Here is a 25,353-nt window from a genome sequence, read left to right as displayed (position 1 = left end):
AGTAAACCGCAGACATCATGCCAGTTTATTCCTATGTACTTACTGTATATCTTTCTGAATTATGGACTTTTTTTTCTTAGATGGCCAGAGTGGTGTTATCACACTTTATAAAATAAACAGTAATTCCCTTTCATCTAATAAATTTATCTAATCGATTATCCTGATTGGATCAAAAATCACATTTTTAGGGGCACTGGGTTGGTTAAGTGTCCAGCCTCAGCTTAGGTCATGATCTCCTGGTTTGTAAGACGAGCCCACATCGGGCTCTCTGCCTCTACCCCCACCCCTACCCCCAAACAAATAGACATTTTTTTTTTAAATTTTTTTTTCAACATTTTTTATTTATTTTTGGGACAGAGAGAGACAGAGCATGAACGGGGGAGGGGCAGAGAGAGAGGGAGACACAGAATCGGAAACAGGCTCCAGGCTCTGAGCCATCAGCCCAGAGCCCGACGCGGGGCTCGAACTCACGGACCGCGAGATCATGACCTGGCTGAAGTCGGACGCTTAACCGACTGCGCCACCCAGGCGCCCCAACAAATAGACATTTTTAAAAAAATATTTTTTATAATTGATGTGTTTTGAATATGGATCAAAATATCTATACATTATTTTGTTTATTTAAAAAAAGTTTTTTTAATGTTTATTTTTGAGAGGAACAGAGTATGAGTGGGGGAGGGGCAGAGAGACAGACAGACAGACACAGAAACTGAAGTAGGCTCCAGGCTCTGAGCTGTCAGCACAGAGCCCGACACGGGGCTTGAACCCACGAACAGTGAGATCGTGACCCGAGCCAAAGTCGGACGCTTAACCGACTGAGCCACCCAGATGCCCCTGATTTATAAATTATTACATTTATTACATGTTTTTGTAGTTCCTTTTCTCTTTGTTTTCCTGTTACTGCTTTGTGGCAGGAACCAGTTGTTATGTAGGAATGTCCCGTATTCTAGATTTGTGTCTCTACTCCTTGTGATGGCATTGAGTACTTCAGTTCAGGTTTAACTTTTTTGTAGGAGAGAGGTAAGAATATTTAAGATGATTATCAGTGCTTTATATTAGATCATTCAGGAGGTCCACAATATTGGTCTTATTCTGAGTATTGGTAAAATTAAGGGCTCAGGTGGTGATAGCCCAATCCTATCTTTTTATCTATCTTTTAACAAATTATCACCGGTCTTAGCTGCCTAAAACAATAAACGTAAATTATCTCAGGAGGGTCAGAAATTCAGGAGCGGTTTAACTGGGTAGTTCTGCGTCAGAGTCTCTTAAGAAATTGCAGCCAAGATGTTGGTTAGAACTGTAGTATATGAAGGGTTAAATGAGGCTGGACAATCTACTTCCAGATTCAGAGTTGTTGACAGGATAGTGCTGGTCATAACGTGGCAGCTGGCTTCTCCCAAAATGAGTATTCAGAGAGAAATTGATCTAAGTGGAAGCTGCAGTGTGTTTTACAACCTAATCTTGGAAGTGACATAACTTCTGCAGTATGCTGTAGATTACACAAAGCCAACCTGGAACAGTAGAAGGGGACTACACAGGGGTGTGAATACCAGGAGGCAGGATCGCAGGGCCCATCTTGGTGAGCCTGTTTCATTTTACTACAATGTGTATAAAATAGTCTTTAAATATTTGTTGTCTAACTTTTCCTTACTATCTGTTTCATTAAGAATTGTGTAAGTGCCAGTTTTCTGAGTGAGAAACTGTTGGTGTCTTTGCTACTTCCAAAATACTGTCTTCCAGAGTTACTGAGTCATGTCAGTGGTTTGATACATAGATAGACCAATCTGATTGGACTTGTTTTCATTTGTCAGGGATAGCTTTTTGATTATTTTAATTTTATGCATATGCAAAATATTTGTAAGATTGCAAAGTGGAATGACATAAAGAGATCATTTGGAGAAGTCTTGCTTCCAGCCCAGTCTCTTCCACTTGTACTTTCTCTAATCACTTCTGTTCTAGTAGGTGCATCATTTTTTTTTTTTTATCATCAGCAGATGATCGTTTAAAATTATTTTCTGTTTGTCCTCACAGTGTTTATTTTTGTGAATATTCATTTTCTATAAATATATATTTTTAAAATCATTTTATTTAAATATAATACACATGCCATAAAATCCATCCCATTGAAGTATACAGTTTAGTGGTTTTCAGCGTATCAGAGTTGTCCAGTCATTGCTACAGCACATTTTAGAACATTTTTGGGGTACCTGGCTGGCTCGGTTGGTAGAGCACTGACTCTTGATCTTGGAATTGTGAGTTTGAGCCTTACTTACATTGGTTGTAGAGATTACTTTTAAAAAGAAAAAAAAAAGACCATTTTTATCACTCCAGTAAGAAATCCTGTACCTTTTAGCAGTTACCCTTACCCCTCCCCATGCATATACACTCTCATACCCTAGGCATAATATGCTTGCTTTCTCTATAGATTTGCCTATTCTGGATATTTCGTATGAGGGAAAACATGTTGTATGTAGGCTTTTCTGCCTTGTTTCTTCTACTTAGTGAAATGTTTTCAAAATTCATCCATGTTGGAGCATTTATCAGTACTTCATTCCTTTTTATGGATAAATACTATTCCATTGTGTGGATATACCACATCTTATTTATCCGTTCATCAATTGATTCCTCTTTGGGTTGCTGCCACTCTTGAGTCTTATGGGTAATGCTGCCGTGAACATTTGTATGCAAGTTTTTGTGTAGACTTATGTTTTTATTTCTCCTGGAGTGAAATTACTGTGTTGGAGTGTATGCATCATTTTATATTTCTATCAGTAGTGTACAAGGATCCCAGTTTCTCCACATTCTTGCCAATACTTGCTATTGTCTTTTTGGTTATATCTATCTCAGTGGTTATAAAGTATCTCATCATGGTTTTAATTTGCATTTCCCTAATGACTGATGGTATTGAGCATCTTTCTGTGTGCCTATCAGCTGTTTGCATATCGCTGTAGAAAAATGTCTATTCAGATTCCTGACCTAATTTTTAACTCGGTTATTTGTCTTTTAATTATTGAATTGTAGATGTTCTTTATACTCTCTGTATACAAACCCTTTATCAGATAAAGTATTTACAAATACTTCCATTTGATGAGAGTTTTAAAAATTGCTTCATGGTGTCCTTTGTAGCACAAAAGTTTCGTTTTATTTTTTACTTTTTAAATGTGTATTTATTGTTTAGAGAGAGAGAGAGAGAGACATTGAATGAGTGAATGAGCGGGGGAGAGGCAGAAAGAGGTGGGGACAGAGGATCCGAAGCTGGCTCTGTGCTGACAGCAGTGAACCGATGCGGGGCTCAAACTCACCAACTGTGAGATCATGACCTGAACTGAAGTCGGACTCTCAGCCAACTGAGACAGAGCCACCTGGGCACCCCTGGTATTTTTTTTAAGTTTATTTTATTTTGAGAGAGACACACAAAGAGCATACATGTGTGAGCATGTGAGTGGGAAGGGGCAGAGAAAGGAAAAAGAGAATCCCAAGCACCAGAAGCACCCTGTAAGCACAGAAGTTTTTAATTTTGATGCAAATTCATTTGTGTTTTTATTGTTGTGGCTTATGCTTTTGGTGTTATATCTAAGGAAAAACCATTGTCTGAACCAAAGTCACAAAGATTTACTGTGACTTTTAAAGAGTTTTATAGTTTGGCTGCAACATTTATTAGATTGATAATCCATTCTGAGTTAATTTTTTTAAAGTTTTATTCGTTTAAGTGATCTCTAACTCCAACATGGGGCTCAAACTCCTGACCCCGAGATCAAGAGTCACTTGCTCTTCCTACCAAGCCAACCGAGTGCCCCATTCTGAGTTAATTTTTGTGCATGGTATGAGGATAGGGATCCAAATTCATTCTTTTGCATGTGGTTTTCCACATACCCCAGCACCATTTGTTGAAAAGACTATGTCCTCATTAAATTGTCATGACGGGGCACCTGGGTGGCTCAGTTGGTTTAAGTGTCCAACTCTTGATTTTACTCAGGTCATGATCTCATGGTTCGTGAGTTTGAGTGCCACGTTGGGCTCCGTGCTTACAGCACAGAGCCTGCTTGGGTTTCTCTCTGCCCCTCTCCCACTCATGCACGCTCATGCTTGCGTGTTCTCTCTCTCTCTCTCTCTCTCTCTCTCTCTGTCTCTGTCTCTGTCTCTAATAAACTTTAAAAATAATAAAATAAATTGTTATGGCATCTTTGTGTTAACAGTTTTCTTCCATCATGTAAAAAAGGAAGCATACTATATGTACTGTTCTGCACTTGTGGGGTTTTTTGTTTTAAGATCTATTCCATAGAAATTACTGTATATTTGTGTATCAGGCTTTTCTCATTCTTTTTTTTTTTTCATTTTGTATTGGTTGGTTGTCCTATTAGTATGGATAGATACAGGTCCTTTTTCTGATGTGTGTATTTCAAACCTTTTTTTTTTTTTTGTAATCTGTGGATTATTTTCTTAAATGTCTTTGGAAGAACAGAAGTTTTAAATTTTGCAGACCATTATTTCAGTTTTTCTTGTATGCTTATGCTTTGGTTTCCTGAATTTGCATACTCCAAGGTTGCAAAGATTTTCTCATGTTTTTTTTTTCCTTAAAAGTCTTCTAATTTTCTCCTGAGATTTACCTTTGAATTTTTGGGTTCATAGTTTTTAATATTTTCCCCACTCATGTAGTGAAGGAAATTATACACATTTTCTTTCAGAATGTATACAGATTCCTTTTCTTAACATTTAAATCTCTCATCTATTTGGAAGTCATCATGTATACTGTATAAGAGGAATCTAGTTAATCTTATTCCAAATGGCTATTCAGATTTTTTAAATTAGTTGTTTTCTATAATTTGCATACAATAAAATGTATTCCTTTGAAGTGTACATTTTGATGAATTTGTATTTACTCGTACCCATGTGTTATTGCCTCATCAACCAAGGTATAATGATTGTGCTTTGTGTCTGTTCTTTATCAAACTCTACTCACCTACCCCTGGCTTCAGGCAACCATTGACCTGCTTTCTCTTACTATGGATTAGATTTGACTTTTCTAGAATTTTTTTTTTATAAATGGAATTATAGTATATAGTTTTTTGCATCTGGTTTAAACAGCATAATAATTTGAAAATATTTCATGTTGTCACCTGTATCAGTTCTTTTTTATTGCTGAGTAGCATTCCATTTTGATGATTAAACTATAATTTACTTGTTACAGGTTTGATAAATATTTTGGTTATTTCCAGTTTTGGGCTATTACGAATAAACATGCTGTAAGAGCATTTGTGTACTGGTGTTTGTATAAGTATTTGCTTTCATTTCTTAAACACCTAGAATGGGGATTTTTGGGTTGTATGGTAAGTACAATTTTAAATTAATAAGAAACTGATCAGTTGTTTTCCAAAGTGATTGTATCATTTTACATTCCAACTGATCAGTTGTGTGAGAGTTACAAATATTTTACATTCTTGCCAACACTTGGTATTATCTCTTTTTAATTCTGGCCAGTCTAGTGGGTGTGTTGTGGTGTCTCATTGTGATTGTAGAGTGTGTTTCCCTAATGATTACTGATCATGGGCAATTTTTTCATGCATTAATTGACTGTCAGTTTTTGCAAAAGTGTCTGTTCAAATTTTTTCCCTTTGTTCACATTGGGTTTCTTTTCCTACTAATAATTGTATTTTATCAGAAATGGGTGTTACAAATATTTTCTCCCAGTCTGTGGCTTGCTTTTAGCCAGGTTTTCATTTGAAGAGCTGGTGTTAAATTTGATGAAGTCCCATTTATCAAGTTCTTCTCTTATCACTCATACTTTTTTGTGTCATTACTAAGAACTCTTTGCCTGCCCTAGATTGTGAATATTTTTATATTTTCTTCTAGAAGTTTAATATGTTTTATCTTTTCCAAAATTAGGTATATGATCAATCTGAAATTAATTTTTGTGTAGGGCTTGAGGTTATGTTGAAGTTCATTTTTTCCCCATATGTGTATATGCATATATTCAGTTTTCTCAGCACTAGCCTCTGTTTTACTTATTATCTCTGCATTTTCACAGAATTCAGTTGACCATATATATGTGGTCTGTTGCTGAACTAATTTTTATTGTATTGATCCGTGTGTCTGTCCTCATGCTAGTATTCACTTTCTTTCTTGATTACTGTTACTTTATAATAAATTTTAAAATCAATTCATGTAGGTGCTCCGATTTTATTTGTTAAACTTGTTTTAGGTACCCTAGGTTCTTTGTATTATCAAATAAATTTTAGAACCAGTTTGGAATTCTGCATTGTATCTGAAGATCAGTTTGTAGGGGAATTGTGTCCCCCTTTAACAATATTGAATTTTCCTGTTCAGAAACATGGTATATCTCTCCCATTTATTTAGATCTTCAGTTTCACCAGTGTTTTGTAGTCTTTTTCATTGTATAAGTTTTGCATATATTTTCTTAAATTTATCACTTAGTATTTCATATTTTTATGCTATTGTTTCAGTGTTTTAAAATTTTTTAACATTGTTTACCAAGTATATAGAGATACACTTGATTTTTTAATATTGAGCTTGTGTCTTGTCTTACCACTTCGCTAAGCACATTTATTGTTTCTATAGCTTTTTAAAAATGTTTGTCGGTTTATTTATTTTGAGACTGAGATGGAGTGCACGAGTTGGGGAAGGGCAGAGAGAGGGAGACACAGAATCTGAAGCAGGAAGCAGGCTTCAGGTTCTGAGCTGTCAGCACAGAGCCCAGTGCGGGGCTCAAACCCATGAACCATGAGATCATGACCTGAGCCAAAGTTGGGCACTTAGCTGACTGAGCCACCCAGGCACCCCTCTAGTAGCTTTTTTTTAGACTTAGAATTTTCTGTGTACACCATCATAATCTAATCACTGTATCTTTTTCTTGCTTTATTGTACTAGCTAAGTCTTCTAATACATTACTGACTAGAAGTGACGTGATCCTTACCATGTTCCTATTCTTAGGATAAAGAACTTATCCTAAGTTCTTACTTACACTGTTATTATTATCTTACACTGTTAGGTACAGGCATACTCCCTTTTATTACATTCCACAGATACTGCCTTTTATTTATTTTTTTAAATAAAGTGAAGTTTTGTGGCAACTCTTTGTCAGGCAAGTCTAAGTCTGTTGACTTCATTTTTCCCACAGCGTTTGCTCAGCATTTGTCTCTGTGTCATATTTTGGTAATTCTCATTATTTTAAATGTTTACATTATTTGTTTTATATACATATATATATATACACACACATATATATATTTACACGTACATATATATATGATCTGTGATTAGTGATTACAAACTCACTGAAAGCTGAGATGATGGTTGGCATTTTTTAGGAATCAAGTATTTTTTAATGTATGCATGTTGTTTTTTGTAGACAGTGCTGTTACGCACTTACAGGCTATGGTATGGTGTAAACATAACTTTTAGAACGATGGGAAATGAGAAAACACACTTGACTCACTTTGTTGTGATACTCACTTTATTGAAGTGGTCTGGAACCAAACCTAGATATCTCTGAAGAATGCCTGCATACCGTTTGGTGTGGTTTCGATTCCTAATTTGCTGAGGGTTTTTTTTTTTTTTTAATCATGAATGGTTGGCTATTGACTTCTGTTAAGTACTTTGTTATGATGATCGATGATCATATAGTTTTTCTGATTTGCTGTTATTTTGAAGAATTACATTTATTTGTGAATTGAACCAGCTTTGCGTTCCTGGCATCCCACTTACATTAGTCATAGTGTATTATCCTTTTTACACATTCCTGGATTTGACTTGATAGTGTTTTGGTTAGGAGGTTTTTCACCTATGTTCTTAGGGGATATTGATCTGTAGTTTGCATTACTTTGTAATGTCTTTGTATCGTTTTGTTATCCAGTTAATTGTGGCCGTTTGTCTAACTTACCAATGTAGTAGCCTAAAGTTGTCATAATTTTTATTTTATTTTATTATTTTTTTAATGTTTATGTATTTTTGAGAGAGAGACAGAGACAGAATGTGAGTGGGGGTGGGGGGCAGATAGAGAGGGAGACACAGAATCCAAAGCAGGCTCCAGGCTCCGAGCTATTAGCACACAGTCTGACATGGGGCTTGAACTCACGAACCGCGAGATCATGACCTGAGCTGAAGTTGGACGCTTAACTGACTGAGCCACCCCGGTGCCCCTTCTTTATTTTTTTAATGTCTATAGTCTCTGTAATGATGCTCTGTATTTCATTTCTGGTACTAATAATTTGTTTCTCTCCCTTTTTTTCTTGATCAGTCTTGCTGGAGACTCATTAGAGAACCACTTCTAGTTTCATTGCTTTTTCTATATTTTCTATTTTGTTGATTTTTGCTTTTTATCACTTAATTTCTTTTGCTTTCTTTGGATTTAATTTGCAGTTTTTCTAGTTTCTTAGGGTGGTCGCTTCAGTTGGCGATTTTCAAACTTTCTTTTCTAATAGAAGTATTTAAAGCCACAAATTTCTAATCATTGTCTTAGCTGCATCCCCAAAACTTACTATGTTGTATTTTCATTTTTACTCAATTCAGAATATTTTTTGTCTTATAATTTCTTTTTTGACCAGTGGGTTATTTGGCATTGTGTTGAAATTTCCAAATATTTGAATATTTCCAGATGTATTTCTGTTTTTGAATTTTAAATTCCATTATGGCCAGAGATCAAATTGATATGAAATACTATTTTTTATCATATATTAAGGGCCCATGTGCAGTTGAGTCTATTTCTGGGTTTTTTTGTTCTGTTCTATTAGAGTGCTTATCTCCGATAGGACTACTTTTTCATACAGCCACTCCCAGGTTTTCTTCTTTATTTTTGAGCTTCATACATATCTTGACTACTAAAAAAATAAATAAGTTTTTTAAAAACCTATTTATTGAAAATTAAAAAATACATATATAGCAGTTAGAATAGTACAGTAGTATACAAGTACTTTTGAAAATCATACACTCAAGGACAATTTTGTTTCACCTATAACATCCCTTCCCTTTTAGATTATTTTGAAGCATGTCTCAGATATATCATTTTATCTGTAAATAATTCATTTTTCTGGAAATATTAGGGCTCTTAAAACAATAAAACACCTATAAGTACCATTATCACCCCTAAATAGAATGAACAGTTCTTCCCTGATATCCTCAAATTTCTCTAGGTATCTTTAAAATATATGTATATTTTTACAATTAATTTGTTCCAGTTAAGATCCAAATGAGGTTTACAAGTTGCATTTGTTTATCATCTTTAAGTCATTTTTAAAAAATTATTTCATGTTGGGCTGTCTATTACAAACATTTTTGAAAGGCTTTATCAGCTCACAACCAGTGATGGTCATTCATATCCTCACTGTCTTACACCCTGCCTTCACTGGATTATTTTGAAGCAATCCTAGACATCATATAATTTCACCTATCACTATTTCAGTGTGTATATTTAAGAGTTACAGACTCTTTGTTTTAAAAATCATAGTTAATAGTGCCATTATTCGCTCCTTTAAAAATTAGCAATTATTTTTTGCTATCCAGAGTATGAATTTCCATTACCATCTTTTTTAGAGAGAGCGAGAGCAAGTGGGAGAGGGGCAGAGAGAGAGGGGGAGACAGGATCCCAAGCAGATTCTGTGCTATGAGTGCAGAGCCCATTGGGGGGCTTGAACTCACGAACTGTGAGATCATGACCTGAGCCGAACTCAAGAGTTGGACACTTAACTGACTAAGCCACCCAGGTATCATTTAATATTAAATGATAGATAGATAGGTAGATTAAATTTAAGGAAAATATATACACTGTAGACCCAGGTATATGTCTGTATAAATACATATGCGTATGTGCAAATGAGTAGGATAGTGGTTGCTATTAGCGAAGAAAATGGTATGCAGACGGTGGAAGGGAGGATTTTGTTTTGTATAATTGAATTTTTTATGTTTAAAGATTGTAGGGGTGGCTAGGTGGCTCAGTTGGTTAAGTGTCTGACTTTGGCTCAGGTCATGATCTCACGGCTCATGAGGTTGGAGCCCTGCATCAGCCTCTGTGCTGGCAGCTCAGAGCCTGGAGCCTGCTTCAGATTGTGTCTCCTTCTCTTTGCACCTCCTTCACTGCCCTGCTACCATGGTTGGTCTCTCTCTCTCTCTGTCTCTCATAATAAACATAAAAAATAAAAAAAGATTGTATTCAGACATTTTCTGTATGTGTAACTAGAATTTTAAATCTTAAGACTATACACTGGACTGGCTTTCTAATTTTAATATGAGAGTCATAATCAAATATCAAAAAATAGTGAAAAGGTTCAGTTCAGTTAGTGAATTTAATTAGATAACCTTTCATTTGATAAAAATGTTATAGGAATTTGGGGTGGCTTTTCTTTACTAAAAGGAATTGGCTTTTTCTTTTTAATGTTTTACTTAGTTTTGAGAGGGAGAGCGTGAGCAGGGGAGGGGCACAGAGGGGGAGACAGAGCATCAGAGGATCTGTAGTGGGCTCTGTGCCGACAGCATCAAACCCATGTGAGACTCGAACTCATGAAACCCTGAGGTTATGACCTGAGCCAAAGTTGGACATTCAACTGACAGCCACCCAGACACCCCAGGTATTCTCAGGGCACCTTGGTGGCTCAGTTGGTTAAGTGTCTGATGCTTGATTTGGGCTCAGGTCATGTTCTCACAGTTCGTGAGATGGATGCCTGCATCAGGCTCTGCACTGTCAGTGGGGAGCCTGCTTGGGATTCTCTCTCCCTCTCTCTCTCCTCCACTCACTTGTGAGTGTGTGCGCGTGCGCTCTCTCTCTCTCTCTCTCTCTCTCTCTCTCTCTCTCTCTCTCTCCAAATAAGTAAATAAACTTAAAAAAAATTATGTGGAGGGGCGCCTAAGTGGCTCAGTCAGTTGAGCGTCCAACTTTGGCTCACTCAGGACATGATCTTGTGGTTCATGAATTTGAGCCCTGCATTAGGCTTGGGGCTGACAGCGTGGAACCCACTTTGGATTCTCTGTCCCTGTGCCCCCCCCCCCGTCCCTCCCTAGCCCCACCCAGCCCGCTCCTTTCCCATTTATGCTCTCTCTCTCAAAAATAAATAAAACATTTTAAAATAAAGTAAAATTTGTAAAAAGAAATATGTGGACTCTGAAGATCAAATTCAGAAAGCTATTACAATCTTAATTTTTCCCATTTTCATATTGGCTTTTCTGAATAGATAAAACGGTATATAGCTCCCCTAAATGTATACTAAGAAAATTCACATATTTAAAATAAAAAGCAAATTTTGTCACTAAACTAGTAGTTACTTGTATAATTCTGGTGATTTTATGAAGATGCCAAGTTATACCTTCTTTGTGCTTCATACCTTGTTGTGGGCAGTGGTTCATGATTCTTCCCTCAAGTGGCTTTGTTAACATCACTCCGTAAACCCATCACAGACAGCAATCAGTGTTACAATAGACATGCAAGGGAAAGATACACAAAACATGCAGCTAGCTCTTTTGGGCAAACTGGGAAAGATACTACAAAGGAGATAACAGTTGAGCTGAATAATTCTTCTTCTTCTTTTTTTTTTTTTTTTTTTTTTTTTAAGTAATTTCTGCACCCAGTGTGGGATCCGAATTCACACCCTAAGTATCGCATTCGCTACTGACTGAACCACCCAGGCACCCCATGAGTTGAATTCTTAACTAGAATTTTAACAGGAGGAGGACCATAGGCAGAAATCTGGGTGGAACAATAAAAGACGAAAAACATTTTTTAAAAAAGAGCTATTTAGAAATCTGCTACGTGATAGCATGTGATGCTGTGTTTTGAGAAAGCAAGAAATTGTGTAAGAATTCAGTGGTAGGAAATTAAGATGGAGTTAAGGTTAGTATTGGCTCTATATTGCTTTTGTGAACTATTGTTTTTCTTTGTATACGTCTAATGTCCTTCTGTAGCAAGTGGCATAATTTGGCATATCAGACAGGGGTTATCTGAGTAGTAGTATGAAAGAAACATTTTATAGTGCTGTAAGAGTCTGATGCAGGGATTTGATCAAATCTGGGGGTCATTATAGAGGGTCTCTCTGAGGAAGTTGCTTTCAGGCTGACACCTGAAGGATGAGTCAGAGTTGTCCAAGCTGAGCTTCGAGAATCAGTGTTTGTGACTGAGGCCTAATAGCATGTGTGGCAGGAAAATAGCCCAGAGTGGCTGCAGCAGCGGAGGGAATGGTATAGCATGGCATTGGAAAGGCAGGCAGGAGGGTCCAATCATGCCCAGGCTCGTGGACCGTGTTCATGTGTTTGATTCTGGAGATGCTCTTTTCTAATACTAAGTCATCTTTTCTGCAGTACCAAATATGCCCCAACAGCGGCAAGACCAGCATCATCAGAGCACCATGATGCACCCAGCCTCAGCAGCAGGCCCACCGATTGTGGCCACCCCACCAGCTTATTCCACACAATATGTTGCCTATAGTCCTCAGCAGTTTCCAAATCAGCCTCTTGTTCAGCATGTGCCACATTATCAGTCTCAGGTAAGGCCGATACGACTGAACTCTTCATTTTTGTTCCATTTAAATAACTTCTAACTTTTAATATGGTAAAGGGGTTTTCCTTTATAGTTGTGCTGTGTGTTATGGTGAAGTAGATAGCTAAGGACTTGGGGGGTCTTTTTCATATAAGATTGCTGATCAGTATTAACGTATTTCAAAGGAAATAGCCAAAAACAGTTTTAGGATTTTCAGACTTGTTTCTGGAAACCATGGAGTTAAGACATCTAACTAAAATTTGCTTGACTGTATTTGATAGTTTAATGTTTTCTCTTTATTTTTTGTTTGAACACAGCATCCTCATGTCTATAGTCCTGTAATACAGGGTAATGCTAGAATGATGGCACCACCAGCACATGCCCAGCCTGGTTTAGTGTCTTCTTCAGCAACTCAGTACGGGGCTCATGAGCAGACGCATGCGATGTATGGTAGGAGGACTTTTGTTTGTCTCTTTCAGTTTGTGTGACTATTCTTAATTTGTTTTAAACCTCTGGAAAGATACTTTAAGAATAACTTGTGCCATTGAGGGTCATGAATCTAAAGAAAAGATGAACCCATTTCTAAAAGTTTTGGCAAATCTGTTCCTAAAACTCCTCTGTCTTCAGATGTTTCTCCTTAGTTTAACTGAAACGTAATGATTTGTGTAACAGAAAGCATCTTTTGTGGAGAAAGCCATCTACTTCCTCTTCCTCATCAGTATTACCACCACTTGGCATGGCCTGCCGAAGGCACAAAAGAAAGTTTTACCATAATGAAAGCACTCTCCAGCAAGAAAACATTCTGCTTCTCTTCTTCCCCTGGAAGTTACTGGCATTACGTATTTTTATTGCTCTTTGTTAACATTTTAACAAATGTTAACAAATGTTAAAATGTTAAAAAGTATGTTTTTGCCTCATGCTGTATTTTAAGTGGTCAAAATAGTCTAACATTAGATATGCTTTAGACATGAGTCACATTTAAAAAAAATTTTTTTTTCAACGTTTATTTATTTTTGGGACAGAGAGAGACAGAGCATGAACGGGGGAGGGGCAGAGAGAGAGGGAGACACAGAATCGGAAACAGGCTCCAGGCTCTGAGCCATCAGCGCAGAGCCCGACGCGGGGCTTGAACTCATGGACCGCGAGATCGTGCCCTGGCTGAAGTCGGATGCTTAACTGACTGCGCCACCCAGGCGCCCCAGACATGAGTCACATTTTAAATACAGTCATCATAAGCAATGGTAAAATGAAGAAAAGTATCCTATATAAAATAATTAAATGGTATATATAAGAATAATAAGCAGAAATCTCCATCTGAGTTTTATGGCTGGAGAACTTTGTGCAGGTCAACTTAGGTGTCTGAAGTACTAAAATAATATGGTTTTCACTGTTGAGAATTTAAGATTTCCACTTACATCTTGTAATATAGAATCAGTGAGTTGACCCATATTATAGTTTTCAAAATCACATTAAATTAGTGCTGATTTCATTAAGATGTAAATTTTGTTGTGAACTTTTCCTGAGCGCTCCTGTGCGGTCAGTTAGGTTTTCCCATGGGGTTTCAATTTTTAGAGTGTGAGGAGAGAAATTCAAGTTCATTCATACAGATAAAAAGTGTGCCACTCTTAGAATGAAATCATAGTTACATGTGATTACATGGCCATTTCAGTTCTTAACCCTTTTAAAACTTTTTTAATGACTAAGAATAAAGATTTTCTCCTTTTTAACTTCAGGTGACACTTGATTTTAGAGGTTCATAAGACTAGGTGGGACTCAGGCAGCAGCAATCATCCTTCTTGTCACCTATAACCTGCTCGTGCTTACTTCCTGGAGACATGCTTCTATTGCATATGTTCACGGTGGTAGGAAATCTACATGATCATAGGCATGGTTTTTATAAAATAACTTAAATCTGATCTTAATTTTCCACATTATCACTTAAAACTTCCTAGTGTGGATTATTCTCTTTGAATTAAAATGAGGTAATTGCTACATTTTGGGAAACTTTCTTACAAGAAACCCATTCACAATTTAATTGAAAAGTATATCAACAGACTGATTTTGGTTATGATTGCTTGTCATTGGCTTGTCTTAACCAGGACTAAATATGTATAAAAAGACACCATTGACTCATCATGTATGCTTTTATGCAATTTGTATATATTTCAACAATTTTCTGGTTTGCTAAAGGCTTAGGTGAAAAGTTCATTATGATTTTTTTTATATATTTCTGATAAATACATCATGATTTAACAAGTGGAGAAAACATTTCTCTCCTCCCATTTTCTGGCATATTCCCCTTTGAATAAGATCTAAAACTTTTGAACTAAAATTTCCATTGCTTTTAGAGAACAACTGTCTGTGTACCCATGCTTTTGAGATATTGTAGTAATACTGTGATGTTGAGAAGAATCTTTCTCCTCAATGTGTTCACTCACTGCCAGCATCTGGTTTTTCCTTTTGGATGAATGTTCGTTGGTTTGAAATCACTTGTACAGTAAACACTGTATTTGAGACACTAATGGTTTTATAACTACCTTCCCAAAACTTTTCTATTTGAAAAGCAGTTGGCCTTGGACCCTGAAGTCAATTGAAATATGGGTAAATCAGAAATACTGCAAACAAAACATTAGACCTAATGTCCAGTGAAATCTGGAATGAACTAGTCATTAAGACCAGTTTTTTTAATGCCAGGACAAAGTTGCTCAGCCAGATCTGAACTACTCTCCTGCAATTTCCATGGCTTGTATTTAATTGATGTCTGTTGATGAGGGGACAGGTTGGGGTGAAGCTCTGGATTTCATAGGATTGTTGCTGGTTACTCAGGGTTCTCATTTGGGTACTCCATACTCTAAAAAGAACAGTAGGAAATGAAGTATAAGCCATAATTTAATCTACTAAAGCAAATTCATTAATTCTTCAATAATTATTTCAGTTATCTTAGATCTTCCAAATCTTAATTATGCCAGATAAAGACACATAGATATGTTTTCAGAGTACATTATTTTAAACTTAAGATATATTTGTTGCTTAGAAATGCTAATTTTACTCTCATACCCCTCGAGCAGTTAATATTTCATATTCCCAAAGGAACCAAATGTTTTTAGTATGAATTATGTTTATTGTTAAGATCCGTTCTATCTAAATATTTTCAAATTTTTATGCAAACAAAAGAATATGCACCGAGATGTTGGCAACAGTTCTGTGTCACCTTTTTGTCACTTACCAAGTGGATGGCCATAGCAAAAGGCTTTGAGAATAGAAAGGACAGTAAAGACTAAAGACTGATTGTTATCTTCAGATGGTTGGTATGCCGACAGATTACTGAACAGTTACATTGTTAGGAGTTATCATACATTCTAAGTAGTTGTTGACCTTGTTCTCTTTCTAGCTATCTTAGAAAGGATTTTGATCACAAAAACTTCATCTCTTTGACTTTAATCTAACTTTCATCATTGCCCCATCCCTCCTAAGAAGTTTTTCTTAGGAGTAACGGAAGAAGTTCCTTTTTGTTTCTTTAACATCTTGTCTTGTAATTCACCTAATTTTCTTTTAGGGCAATGGCATTTTCCCTTTCAGAAATAGTAGTAATGAAACTTTCTCTACCAACTAGAGCCATCAAGAAGAGTTAGATCCAGAATCCTTTTTGAGTTTGTTTTTGGTAGTTTAATGCAGATAAATTAGAAAATACAGGAGGCAAAAAGATTGAGAATGCACCTGTTACCCCTCCACCTGATAATTACCTGTTAACATTCTGGTGCATATCCTTCCAAGTGTACCTACACCCCATTTATGTAGACATTTTAATAAGGAATGATATCACACTCATGTTTAATATTAACTATTTTTTCTTAAGTTTTGGGATTCACTTCCAGATGCCTGATAAATATCTTACAGAATAATGATGTTTTTATTAATAATGATTTACAAATCTGTTTGAGTCTTTTGAATTAAACTTGGTAAATACTCTCTTATTCTGGTACATTATTTTTATTAAGGTTATTCAGTGGAATGCCTTGTTGGTCTTTCAATTAGATGATTTTATTCATTTAAACAAGTCAGCATGTGGAACTCAGCATATCAATACAGAAGAAAAATGTTTCTTGGTTCAGCCCTATCTTGTTTAATTTTGTAGCAATGTTTAAAGTACTTGTCATCTCTTGTAAAATAAGAAAAATGATTTATGCATGAATACAAAAAGAAATTTATAAATATGTCAACCTTTCCAGAAAATTAGGAAAATGCACACCTCAAAAGGCTAATTTACCTTTCTATTTCCCAAATTCAGCATGCCCCAAATTACCATACAACAAGGAGACAAGCCCTTCTTTCTACTTTGCCAGTGAGTTGGGTTTTTTATACTAATTTTAATTGAACAGTAAAACACTTTTTAAAGAATACATGTTAAGGGAGTAGACTTGTTGAGCAGTATTTTCCTTGTGCCAGACAAAATCATTGAAAATATGTATATTTGTAAATAATTCAGAGTTTTAAAAAAAGGAAATATAACCCAGCTTAAGAAAGCTGGAGTTAATTAAAAAATTGAGTTGCTTCAGAAATTAATTTTTGCATACCAAGCAAACATGTGACTGTTTTGGAAATGCCTAATATTTTCCTTGTTCAGAGAAACTTCTCCAGAAATCCATTTTTTTTTCCTTTTTTTTCAACCAAGCCACAAACTTTGTATAAAAAGCTTAAAATATTAGGCTTTTTCAGTATCCTGGCTAGAAGAAATTTATCCTCATAAGGATTTTTAATTGAATAGGTTTGAAAATTTAGGGAAGAAACATTTCTGTCTTTTCAGTCTTTGCATGACTGAAGGTTTAAAATACTCAAGTGGTAGACACCCAGGATGTTTTGAGCTTCACCAGGAAAGCATGACCTAGCTGCTTGATTCTGTTTGGCAGCACTGGCCCCTCTCACTACCAGTGAAAAGGTAAATAAACGATGGCTCCTAAATGGAGAAAGTCTGGGCAGGGCTCTCTTTTGGAAATGAACGTGTAGGGTACATCATAATTTATTTTGTAGGGCAGTTTTTAAGTAAGGCTAGTCGTGGACTTTTGGTATTTGGATAGGAAAGGTACTAAGTTGCAGAAGTCCTTCAGAAGTGTATGCCAGTAATGAGTAACTTTATGTGCAATATTATATTCTAAGGGATATTAAATATTAAAATTTTAGATACTAAATTTTGGGTTACTTTAGAAAGACTTAATGTCTGAATCTACTAAATGCCAGATTTTAAAAAGTGTTGAGAAAACATTTTGACTTAAGCTTTCATTAACTATGCCATGACTTGGTATCCAAAAATAAGTGTGTACTTGTTATTTATTTGGTGCTAGGAATTGTTAACAAATTTAATCCTTTAATAGATGCTCTTTAAAAAGGAGTCTTGCTGTATATCTGTACCATTAAAGGGAAATTTTGTATGTGATATAGTATGTAAAAAACAGTTTCAGTAATTAATTTTATTATGTACTCAATTTGAGGTCTCAAATGTAGTTATCCTCACCATCTTACTGTCTCTGTTTAATAATTTTGGAGTCAGTTTCCTGGTAAGTAGCTAAAAGTTTCTTAATCATCACACCTAAGTATTAACTGCCTTAGTATAACTTCCCTTAAGAGGAATTATTAGTTCTTAAAAGAAGCTAACAGTGGGGCTGCTATTTATAATTTAAGTTGCTGCTTGTACCACCCCCTCCCCACAAGCCATTTTGCCATGGTTTGGTCTAGTTGCATTTTACCCCTTTTTAAGAGTTCAGCTTTCCTTTACTTCTTTTTTTCTGAATTTAACATCAAGTTTAAAAGTTGGAAGATTTTGTTTTCATTTTTAGTGTTGCAGTGCTGGTGATCTCTCATGACTTGTGCATCCAAGGTCAAAATGACAAAACCTAGTTACAAATTAAAGGCACAACATTATTGACTGAACTGGCTTCAGTAAGATCATGGCTTAGGAAACAACTTTTAGAATGTGGTTAATGTTATGAGGATTTGACAAGTCACGTATTTAGAGTTGTAAACATTTGTATCAAGGAACACAATGAGTGAGGAACTTTTGGACCAGGTCTGACCCAAAAAAAGCAATACTTCTTTGATTAGCCTGCATTAATCCAGATTTCATGAAGGCAACTCAATTTTTATAAATAAGAAGTTTGATGAATAGGTAAATCTAGAGTTTTGAAGAACATTTATTTTTACCTTTTGGACTCCTCAGCTAAATTAGCAAGCATGGATAATAAAAGCAGTTAAATGCTTGACGTAGCTCCATAAAGCCCAGCATTTACTGTTCTTCACTCTCCACTTCTCCCTTCTCTGATTCCAGTAGATTTCTTCTACAGTTTTATTCTATCTTGATTCCTTTCTCTTGGCTCTCTCTTCCCTTCCACCTGTTCCCCTGTCAGCCTTTTAATGTCCCTCCTATCCCGTCTTTCTTTGTCTCCTTCATAACTGGCCTTTTGAGGAACCAGACCATATTTTTGTTGTCATAAAGATTGAATTAAAGTATCGATTTCACATTTTTCCCAGTCACCTACCCAGTTTTCCTATGTAATATGGGAAAAGAGTTCCTGGATGAGGTACTGGTTAGCAGATATCTTTTAAGCAAGAAGATAAACAGAGGAAAATATTTCTAATTAAACTTTTAAAAGTTTTATTTGCAGCTAATGAAGCATATTTACATGTCCTTGATTTTTCTTATGATGCATTCTAGTTTGCTGGTGCTTAGGTAGGGAAAGGATGGGTGTTTTAAACAAAACCTGTATAGATGCACGCAGTTTGGATTACTTGAAGTACTTGTGCTGTCAGTGCAAAGGAGCTATAAATTATAATACTCTACTTTAAAGCCTTTCACTGTTGGTAAAGTACTCTCGCAGAGATTCCTTTTAAAAATGCACAATAAGACATATTTCATCTTTAATTTTTTCCAAATAATTTCAAGATTTTAACCCTTTTAAATTGATGAATTACTTCATTATGAGACGTAAAGACATAATTATTCTCTTAGTGAGGTCCTGTTTCTATGTGGGAAAATTAGTAAGACAGCACCCAGCTAGAATTTATTTATTGTTTTTAGTTCCTTAAAATTTTGCTTAGAAAGTCATTAAAACTACAAACATTTCTTGAATAAATAAAGTTTAAAAAATAGAAACTCTGAGATTCTGTACTCTCTCTTTATGAAACCTCATAAATAGAATATGGGATTCAGGAATTGCTTCTCCCTGGATAGATTTAGTATTGTTACAAATGAAACATTTCAGAAGCTTGGGGTGTGTGGAGGATTTTAATGCTGGTAGTTTGAAAATAAGGAACACGAGGGGTGCCTGGCTGGCTCAGGCTATGGAGCATGCTACTCTTGATCTCTGGGTCATAAGTTGGAGCACCATGTTGGGGGTGGAGATTACTTTAAAAAAAAAAAAAAAAAAGGAAAACGAAGAAAGAAAAGAGGGATGAAGGATGGAAGAAAAGGAATGTGAATGATTTCAGACGTCACTATCCAGTAGAACTTTCTATGATGAAAGTATGCTATAAATTGTGCTGCCTAATCAGCCACTAGCTACATGTGGCTATTTTAGTTATTTAAAAATACATTTGAAAAATGAGTGTAAGATTTTTGCAGGAGTAGAGTCCGGTTCAAAATTTATGTCAAGTCTTTTAGACCAAGTCAATATCTAGACACTTTGAGGGGTTCTGAAAGTTAGCCTAGTGAATGTGATAGTGGAAAATGGCCTTCTAATAAGCAAATGATTTAGAAGAAAGACACTAACTGACTTTTATTGACTTGTGGGACCGTGGAGTTAAGGAAATCAGCACATCATTCTTCCCAACTCTCAGAAGACAGGCACTGACTTCCTAAAAACACCCAGAGAGTATCTTGCCACAATTTTCCTTATTAATATATTCCAGTGTATATTAACTCTTATAATTAGGGAAATGTTTTCAGTGTGTAAACCAAAGTGTTTCGTTTAATCTGGGCATTCATGAATATTCATTAATGCCCACTCTGGTGTTGGCAGTGGATGCACAGGTGATCCTAGCACTGGCTCTTTGCCTCGCCCTTCCCTCTTTTAAAAGGTGCATATATATAGGGCACCTGGCTGGTTCAGTAGGTAGAGCATGCAACTCTTGATCTTGGGATTGTGATTTCAGACCCCATGTTGGGTGTAGAGCCTACTTTTAAAACATACACACACACACACACACACACACACACACACATATACACACACACACACAGTTGGGGAGATAACGAATTAGGCCGGCATGTCGGTGGCCTTTGGCCCTACAGTGTCAAGCATTGCAGAATTGCTTCATGCTTCATGTGCCTAAACCTAGCATAACGTTTCCACGGGACATGCCCGGTGCCACCTCTGCCAGTGACTCTTGGCGGTCATGCCTCTTAGACTGCCAGAGGTATAGTGCTTGATCTCAAATCAGTGCTTGTTTGTCCCTGTCAGTCCCCTGTATGTCTGTGTGTATGAGGTACATGAGGAGCTATTTGGGAATTGTTTCTGTGAATGGGCTTAGCTTCTCAGGGATTTTAGGATGACTTTGAGAAGAAGTCTGGAAGTCCCCTGTTGCTGGGGATGTATCTTGAGAACACTTTGCAGCTCATCGCCATTCATGGTTAGATTTATATCAGTGTGTTGTCAGTAGTCACTGGAAGCAATGAATTAATCTTACTGTGATTTTGGTTCTCACATTGCTGTTTTAGGAATACGTGCACAAATGAATTTATGCCTAATCTCCCTGTTTTGTATCAAGGTATGGTCCTTGCTGAGATTGATAAAGGATTGGCTTTGGATTATCTTTAATGAATACATTTTTACTTAAAGTGGCCTGTCATATTTTCTTTGAAGTTACTCTAGCTAGTAAGAATCTTTCTAAAGACTGGGATGCTTTGAAGGGAGTTCATTTTTCCACATAGTTTAGGTAATTCCATTTACTAGATTTTTTAAAGCAAAGGTGAGAGATCCTTGAGCAAGGAGGGCCCAGGGAATAAACTGAGTGACTTCTGTGATCAGCTGGGAGAGACTGTGGTCATTTGGCCCTGAAAATAGAGCCCTGACCTTGCCGCATACCTTATCCAGCCCTTTCTCCCAGCCCCAATACAGTCAGTGCCTTGGGACACTGTGCCCACTCCAGGGCAGTAGCATGGTGAGGTTAGCCAGATGATGGCCTTGAGGTAAAGAGTGTGTGTGTGTGTGTGTGTGTGTGTAAAAGAGAGAGAGAGAGAATGATTTCTGCCTATGCTTTTAAGTTGCTTTTTCAGGAGAACCTAGTGACTGTTTTAAGAGTAAATTTACACTAATTAGATTTTCATAAAATGTATACAGCTGTGTTATATAAATGCTAGTCTGCTTAACTTCACACTTATTTTTTCAAGAAAATGGATGATTTAAATGGAGTAAAATAGTTTGGTAAAGAGCATAAGTTAGACACTGAGTATCATGAAAGCTCAGCTGATGAGGCTTAGGGGAGCAGTGGAGACTGTCCTAGATGTCGACCGTACACACCTTTTTCTTCCACTTCAGTTTCCACTGGCTCCCTTGCTCAGCAGTATGCGCACCCTAATGCTACCCTGCACCCACACACTCCACATCCTCAGCCTTCAGCTACTCCCACCGGACAGCAGCAAAGCCAACATGGTGGAAGTCATCCTGCACCCAGTCCGGTTCAGGTAAGGAGAGACTCCGAGGTCTTGTAGAATTGTGTCCTCATTTTGTTTACTGAGCGTTCTGTGTAGTGCGGGGCAGAATGCTCGGTACCACGCAATCAAAACACCCCGCAGCTCTGCCTCTTGGAGCCAGCCTACAGCTCTGCAGGCTGCGCTCCTGGGATTTGCTTTTTGTTGTTGTTACTGTTAAGTCCTGTTAAGATACATATTGAGAATATGGTGATTGGGTAAGTTATGGAAATATTGATTGAAAAATCTAATTTAACATCACATAAGGAATATGCTTGGGGCTTTTTTTTTTTTTTTTTTTTTTTTTTAACTTCATTACTGATGATTATACAATGAGTTTTTTTCCTGTTAGCTTCTGCAGTGGTGTTTGTTAAGGGAGCAGTTAAGGATCTCTTTGATACCTTTCAGTTCCCTGGGGCAGTGGTATTGTTTTACCTCTGCTTGGCTGAGGGCTATAAGGACTTGCGCCCAGAAAGGAGTGTCTCTGAACCAGAGGTGCCCACCCCCCACCCCAGCCATGCTCCTACTACCCTGCACATTCTCTGGTCCTTTCCACTGCCCCTCATCTTGGATGGACCCAGTGGAGCCTGCTTTCATATACAGAGTTTAGCTTTGTGTGTGACCTTAACTGCTTTTCATTCAAGAAGTGGTTTTCTCAGTTCTTTCTTGTGGCTTTGCAGCACCATCAGCACCAGGCCGCCCAGGCGCTCCATCTGGCCAGTCCACAGCAGCAGTCAGCCATTTACCACGCGGGGCTCGCACCAACCCCACCTTCCATGACCCCTGCCTCCAATACGCAGTCGCCACAGAATAGTTTCCCAACAGCACAACAGACCGTCTTTACGATTCATCCTTCTCATGTTCAGCCGGCATACACCAATCCTCCCCACATGGCCCATGTACCTCAGGTAAACCAGCTTTAGCCAACTTTCTCTGAAGACCAAGTAGAATATGAAGGTTATCAGATAAGCAGCAAGGAGCCAGATGCTCTGCAAGCTAGGAAACCCTGTGTGTGATGCCATTTGCCTGTCTCCCTTTTCCTGCTCAAATACATGTGATCTGGCCCTAAATGAATGTTCGTGTGGTTTTGTAATGGGATCAGTGAAGTTGCTGATTGGTCAGTCCTTTAATGTTTCCCATCTTAGACCTTAAAAATATCTCTGACTTTGGAATGCAACCCAGTCCTTCTTGTGTCTGCTTTGCTATGTTTATATAACTTCACTGCTATGTATGTACACGTTATATATATGATATATATATATTATATATATATATATTCTTCCTCTTCTTTTCTCCTTCCCTCCCTCTCTCTCCCTCTCTCTCTCTTACACACACACACACACACACACACACACACACACACACACACACAGACACACGAGAAGTCTGGCAGGGAGGGTGGGCTTTCACAAATTCTCAGCTCTCCAAGGTGACAACCCTGGGCCTGTCAGCTTGAATGTTAGTCACACGAGTTTCGGAGAAACCTCTCCATTTGTTTTCCTTGCCTGTCGGTACACCCACTTTGACCATATGTTGTACTTCTTGAAAAGGCTTGGCCTTGTTACATTGGTGCAGTGTAACTAGAAGTTGGAAGCACTCAGGTGTCCCACTTTTCTTAAAGAGCAGCCTGGGAGCCACTTTGGAGCTCACCTCCAGTGTAAGCCTCTAATGGTTGAAGGGTATGGTTTGCCATCTCAATGGTTGCTGGCTGTATCAGCTGCTGAGAAAAGTCCAGTGCAATCAAGGGCCAAGTTGGATTATCTTAATAAGGAGCTTCACTGAAGTTGGGCTCTAATGCTGTCCTTGAGGCCCTCCCTGGAGCTGTTCAGAGTGAATTGGCTGTATTTGATGTCTTTTTTTGCCGCTTTCATAACAGAACTCTCTTGGGGAGGTCTAAGCTAGACTGCCTCACTGAACTCCATTTCATGTTGGATAGTGCACCACTGAGGCTCTGGTGTGCTGGGGGCTGAAGATGTGACTCAGTTGGAGCTCAATCTCAGAATGCGACCTTGTAACTAGAGTTCGACAGCTCTGGGAAGTTTGGGCGTCCTCTGCACAAGTGAGGGTTCTGTAGTATGGCGCACTGCAGTGGATGATTTGCTTTTGATAGTGGGGAGGGGAGCCAGTTTGGTCAGGTGTGGGCCAGCATGGTTTGGCTGAATTAGGAGCTTCATGAGAGCTGGGGTCCTGTAGATGGCTAGCAGAGGCTGGTGGCTAAGTAGGTATGTGAATTTACATGTAAGTTGGGGTTCCTAAAACCTCACTTTTGTGTTTTTTGTGCTGAAAGAGAAAAAGGTTAACCCCTTTGGGGAAGTTCAGATCTGCCATGGGCCCATTTGAATACGTAAGAGTAAAAAGAGCATTTCATTCAAGGCTTATTGTGGTCTAGAACAGTGCACAGTATGGGAGGCAGGAAAGGAGGGCTCTTCCTGGCCCTGCCAAGTCCCCCCCCCCACCCCACTCCCACTCCCCCCACCCCGAGCTGGGATCCAGTGATTTGGGCTGGCTGAAACCTTTCCAACTTGACAGTGAAACCAGGTTGTACTCGTTATCATATAACTTAGTTTCGGGACACAGGTCTGGCCCAGATAATTTCACTTTACTCCTCCCCGTTTCACTGGCGCCATTTACTGCAGCCTCCTCCTCCTGCTCGGTCAGCACGTCTTTCGCTGCCCTGACTCATTCTTCACGGAGATGTACTGGTGTGCTGGCAGGAAGCAGAGGGGAGGGACAGACAAGGAGAGGGCTAAGTAATCCATGGATTACTCTTATTATCTGCTTTCCTATTTAAAAGGGAGGTTGTCTTTAAACTACTTCAGGTCCCACTTGGAAGCCAGATTCTGAAGCATCATTGCATCTCACCTCCTATTAAGTTGAGAAAGCTGCCCTTGGATCAGATGTCTGAACTTTGTGATGACCTTGCCCCACATACATAGAATCCAGCAATCAGAAATGTTGAAGGCCAGGATGTTGCAGCCCTTATTTTTATTCAGGCTCAGTAGGCGCCTGCTCCCTCAGCCTCCCTGGACCCGCTGAAGGGTGAAGCATGTCAGTAGGTCACTTGATGATCCACTAGGGCATGTGCTCAGAGAAAAGGGCCCTGAGGGCCCCCCTGTCGGCCTTTCCTGCCCCACCAGCCCAATGAAAGGAACACAGTTGACATGTTGTTTAAGCTGGAGATGTTGCCTGTATGCGTAAA

At 37.9% G+C, this 25,353-nt stretch overlaps 1 protein-coding gene across 9 annotated transcripts in view; it reads left to right on the top strand.

The window, feature by feature from the left end:
- Positions 1 to 25,353, top strand: part of ATXN2 (ataxin 2) — a 118,602-nt gene that overhangs the window by 91,570 nt on the left and 1,679 nt on the right. For 7 of the 9 annotated variants that reach the window (XM_086681695.1, XM_086681693.1, XM_086681691.1 and 4 more), the window contains 5 exons: positions 12,298 to 12,482; positions 12,793 to 12,925; positions 16,764 to 16,817; positions 22,003 to 22,148; positions 22,835 to 23,062. In XM_086681695.1, coding sequence (XP_086537821.1) covers positions 12,298 to 12,482; positions 12,793 to 12,925; positions 16,764 to 16,817; positions 22,003 to 22,148; positions 22,835 to 23,062 — 746 coding nt within the window. The remainder of the gene's footprint in view (positions 1 to 12,297; positions 12,483 to 12,792; positions 12,926 to 16,763; positions 16,818 to 22,002; positions 22,149 to 22,834; positions 23,063 to 25,353) is intronic. The other 2 variants (XM_086681697.1, XM_086681694.1) reach the window with 1 other exon arrangement.

The sequence above is a fragment of the Puma concolor genome, chromosome D3 (genome assembly GCF_028749965.1).
Source record: "Puma concolor isolate L17-30 chromosome D3, mPumCon1.1.hap2, whole genome shotgun sequence".
NCBI classification, from domain to species: Eukaryota; Metazoa; Chordata; class Mammalia; order Carnivora; family Felidae; genus Puma; species Puma concolor.
This window is presented reverse-complemented; position numbering and strand designations above follow the sequence as displayed.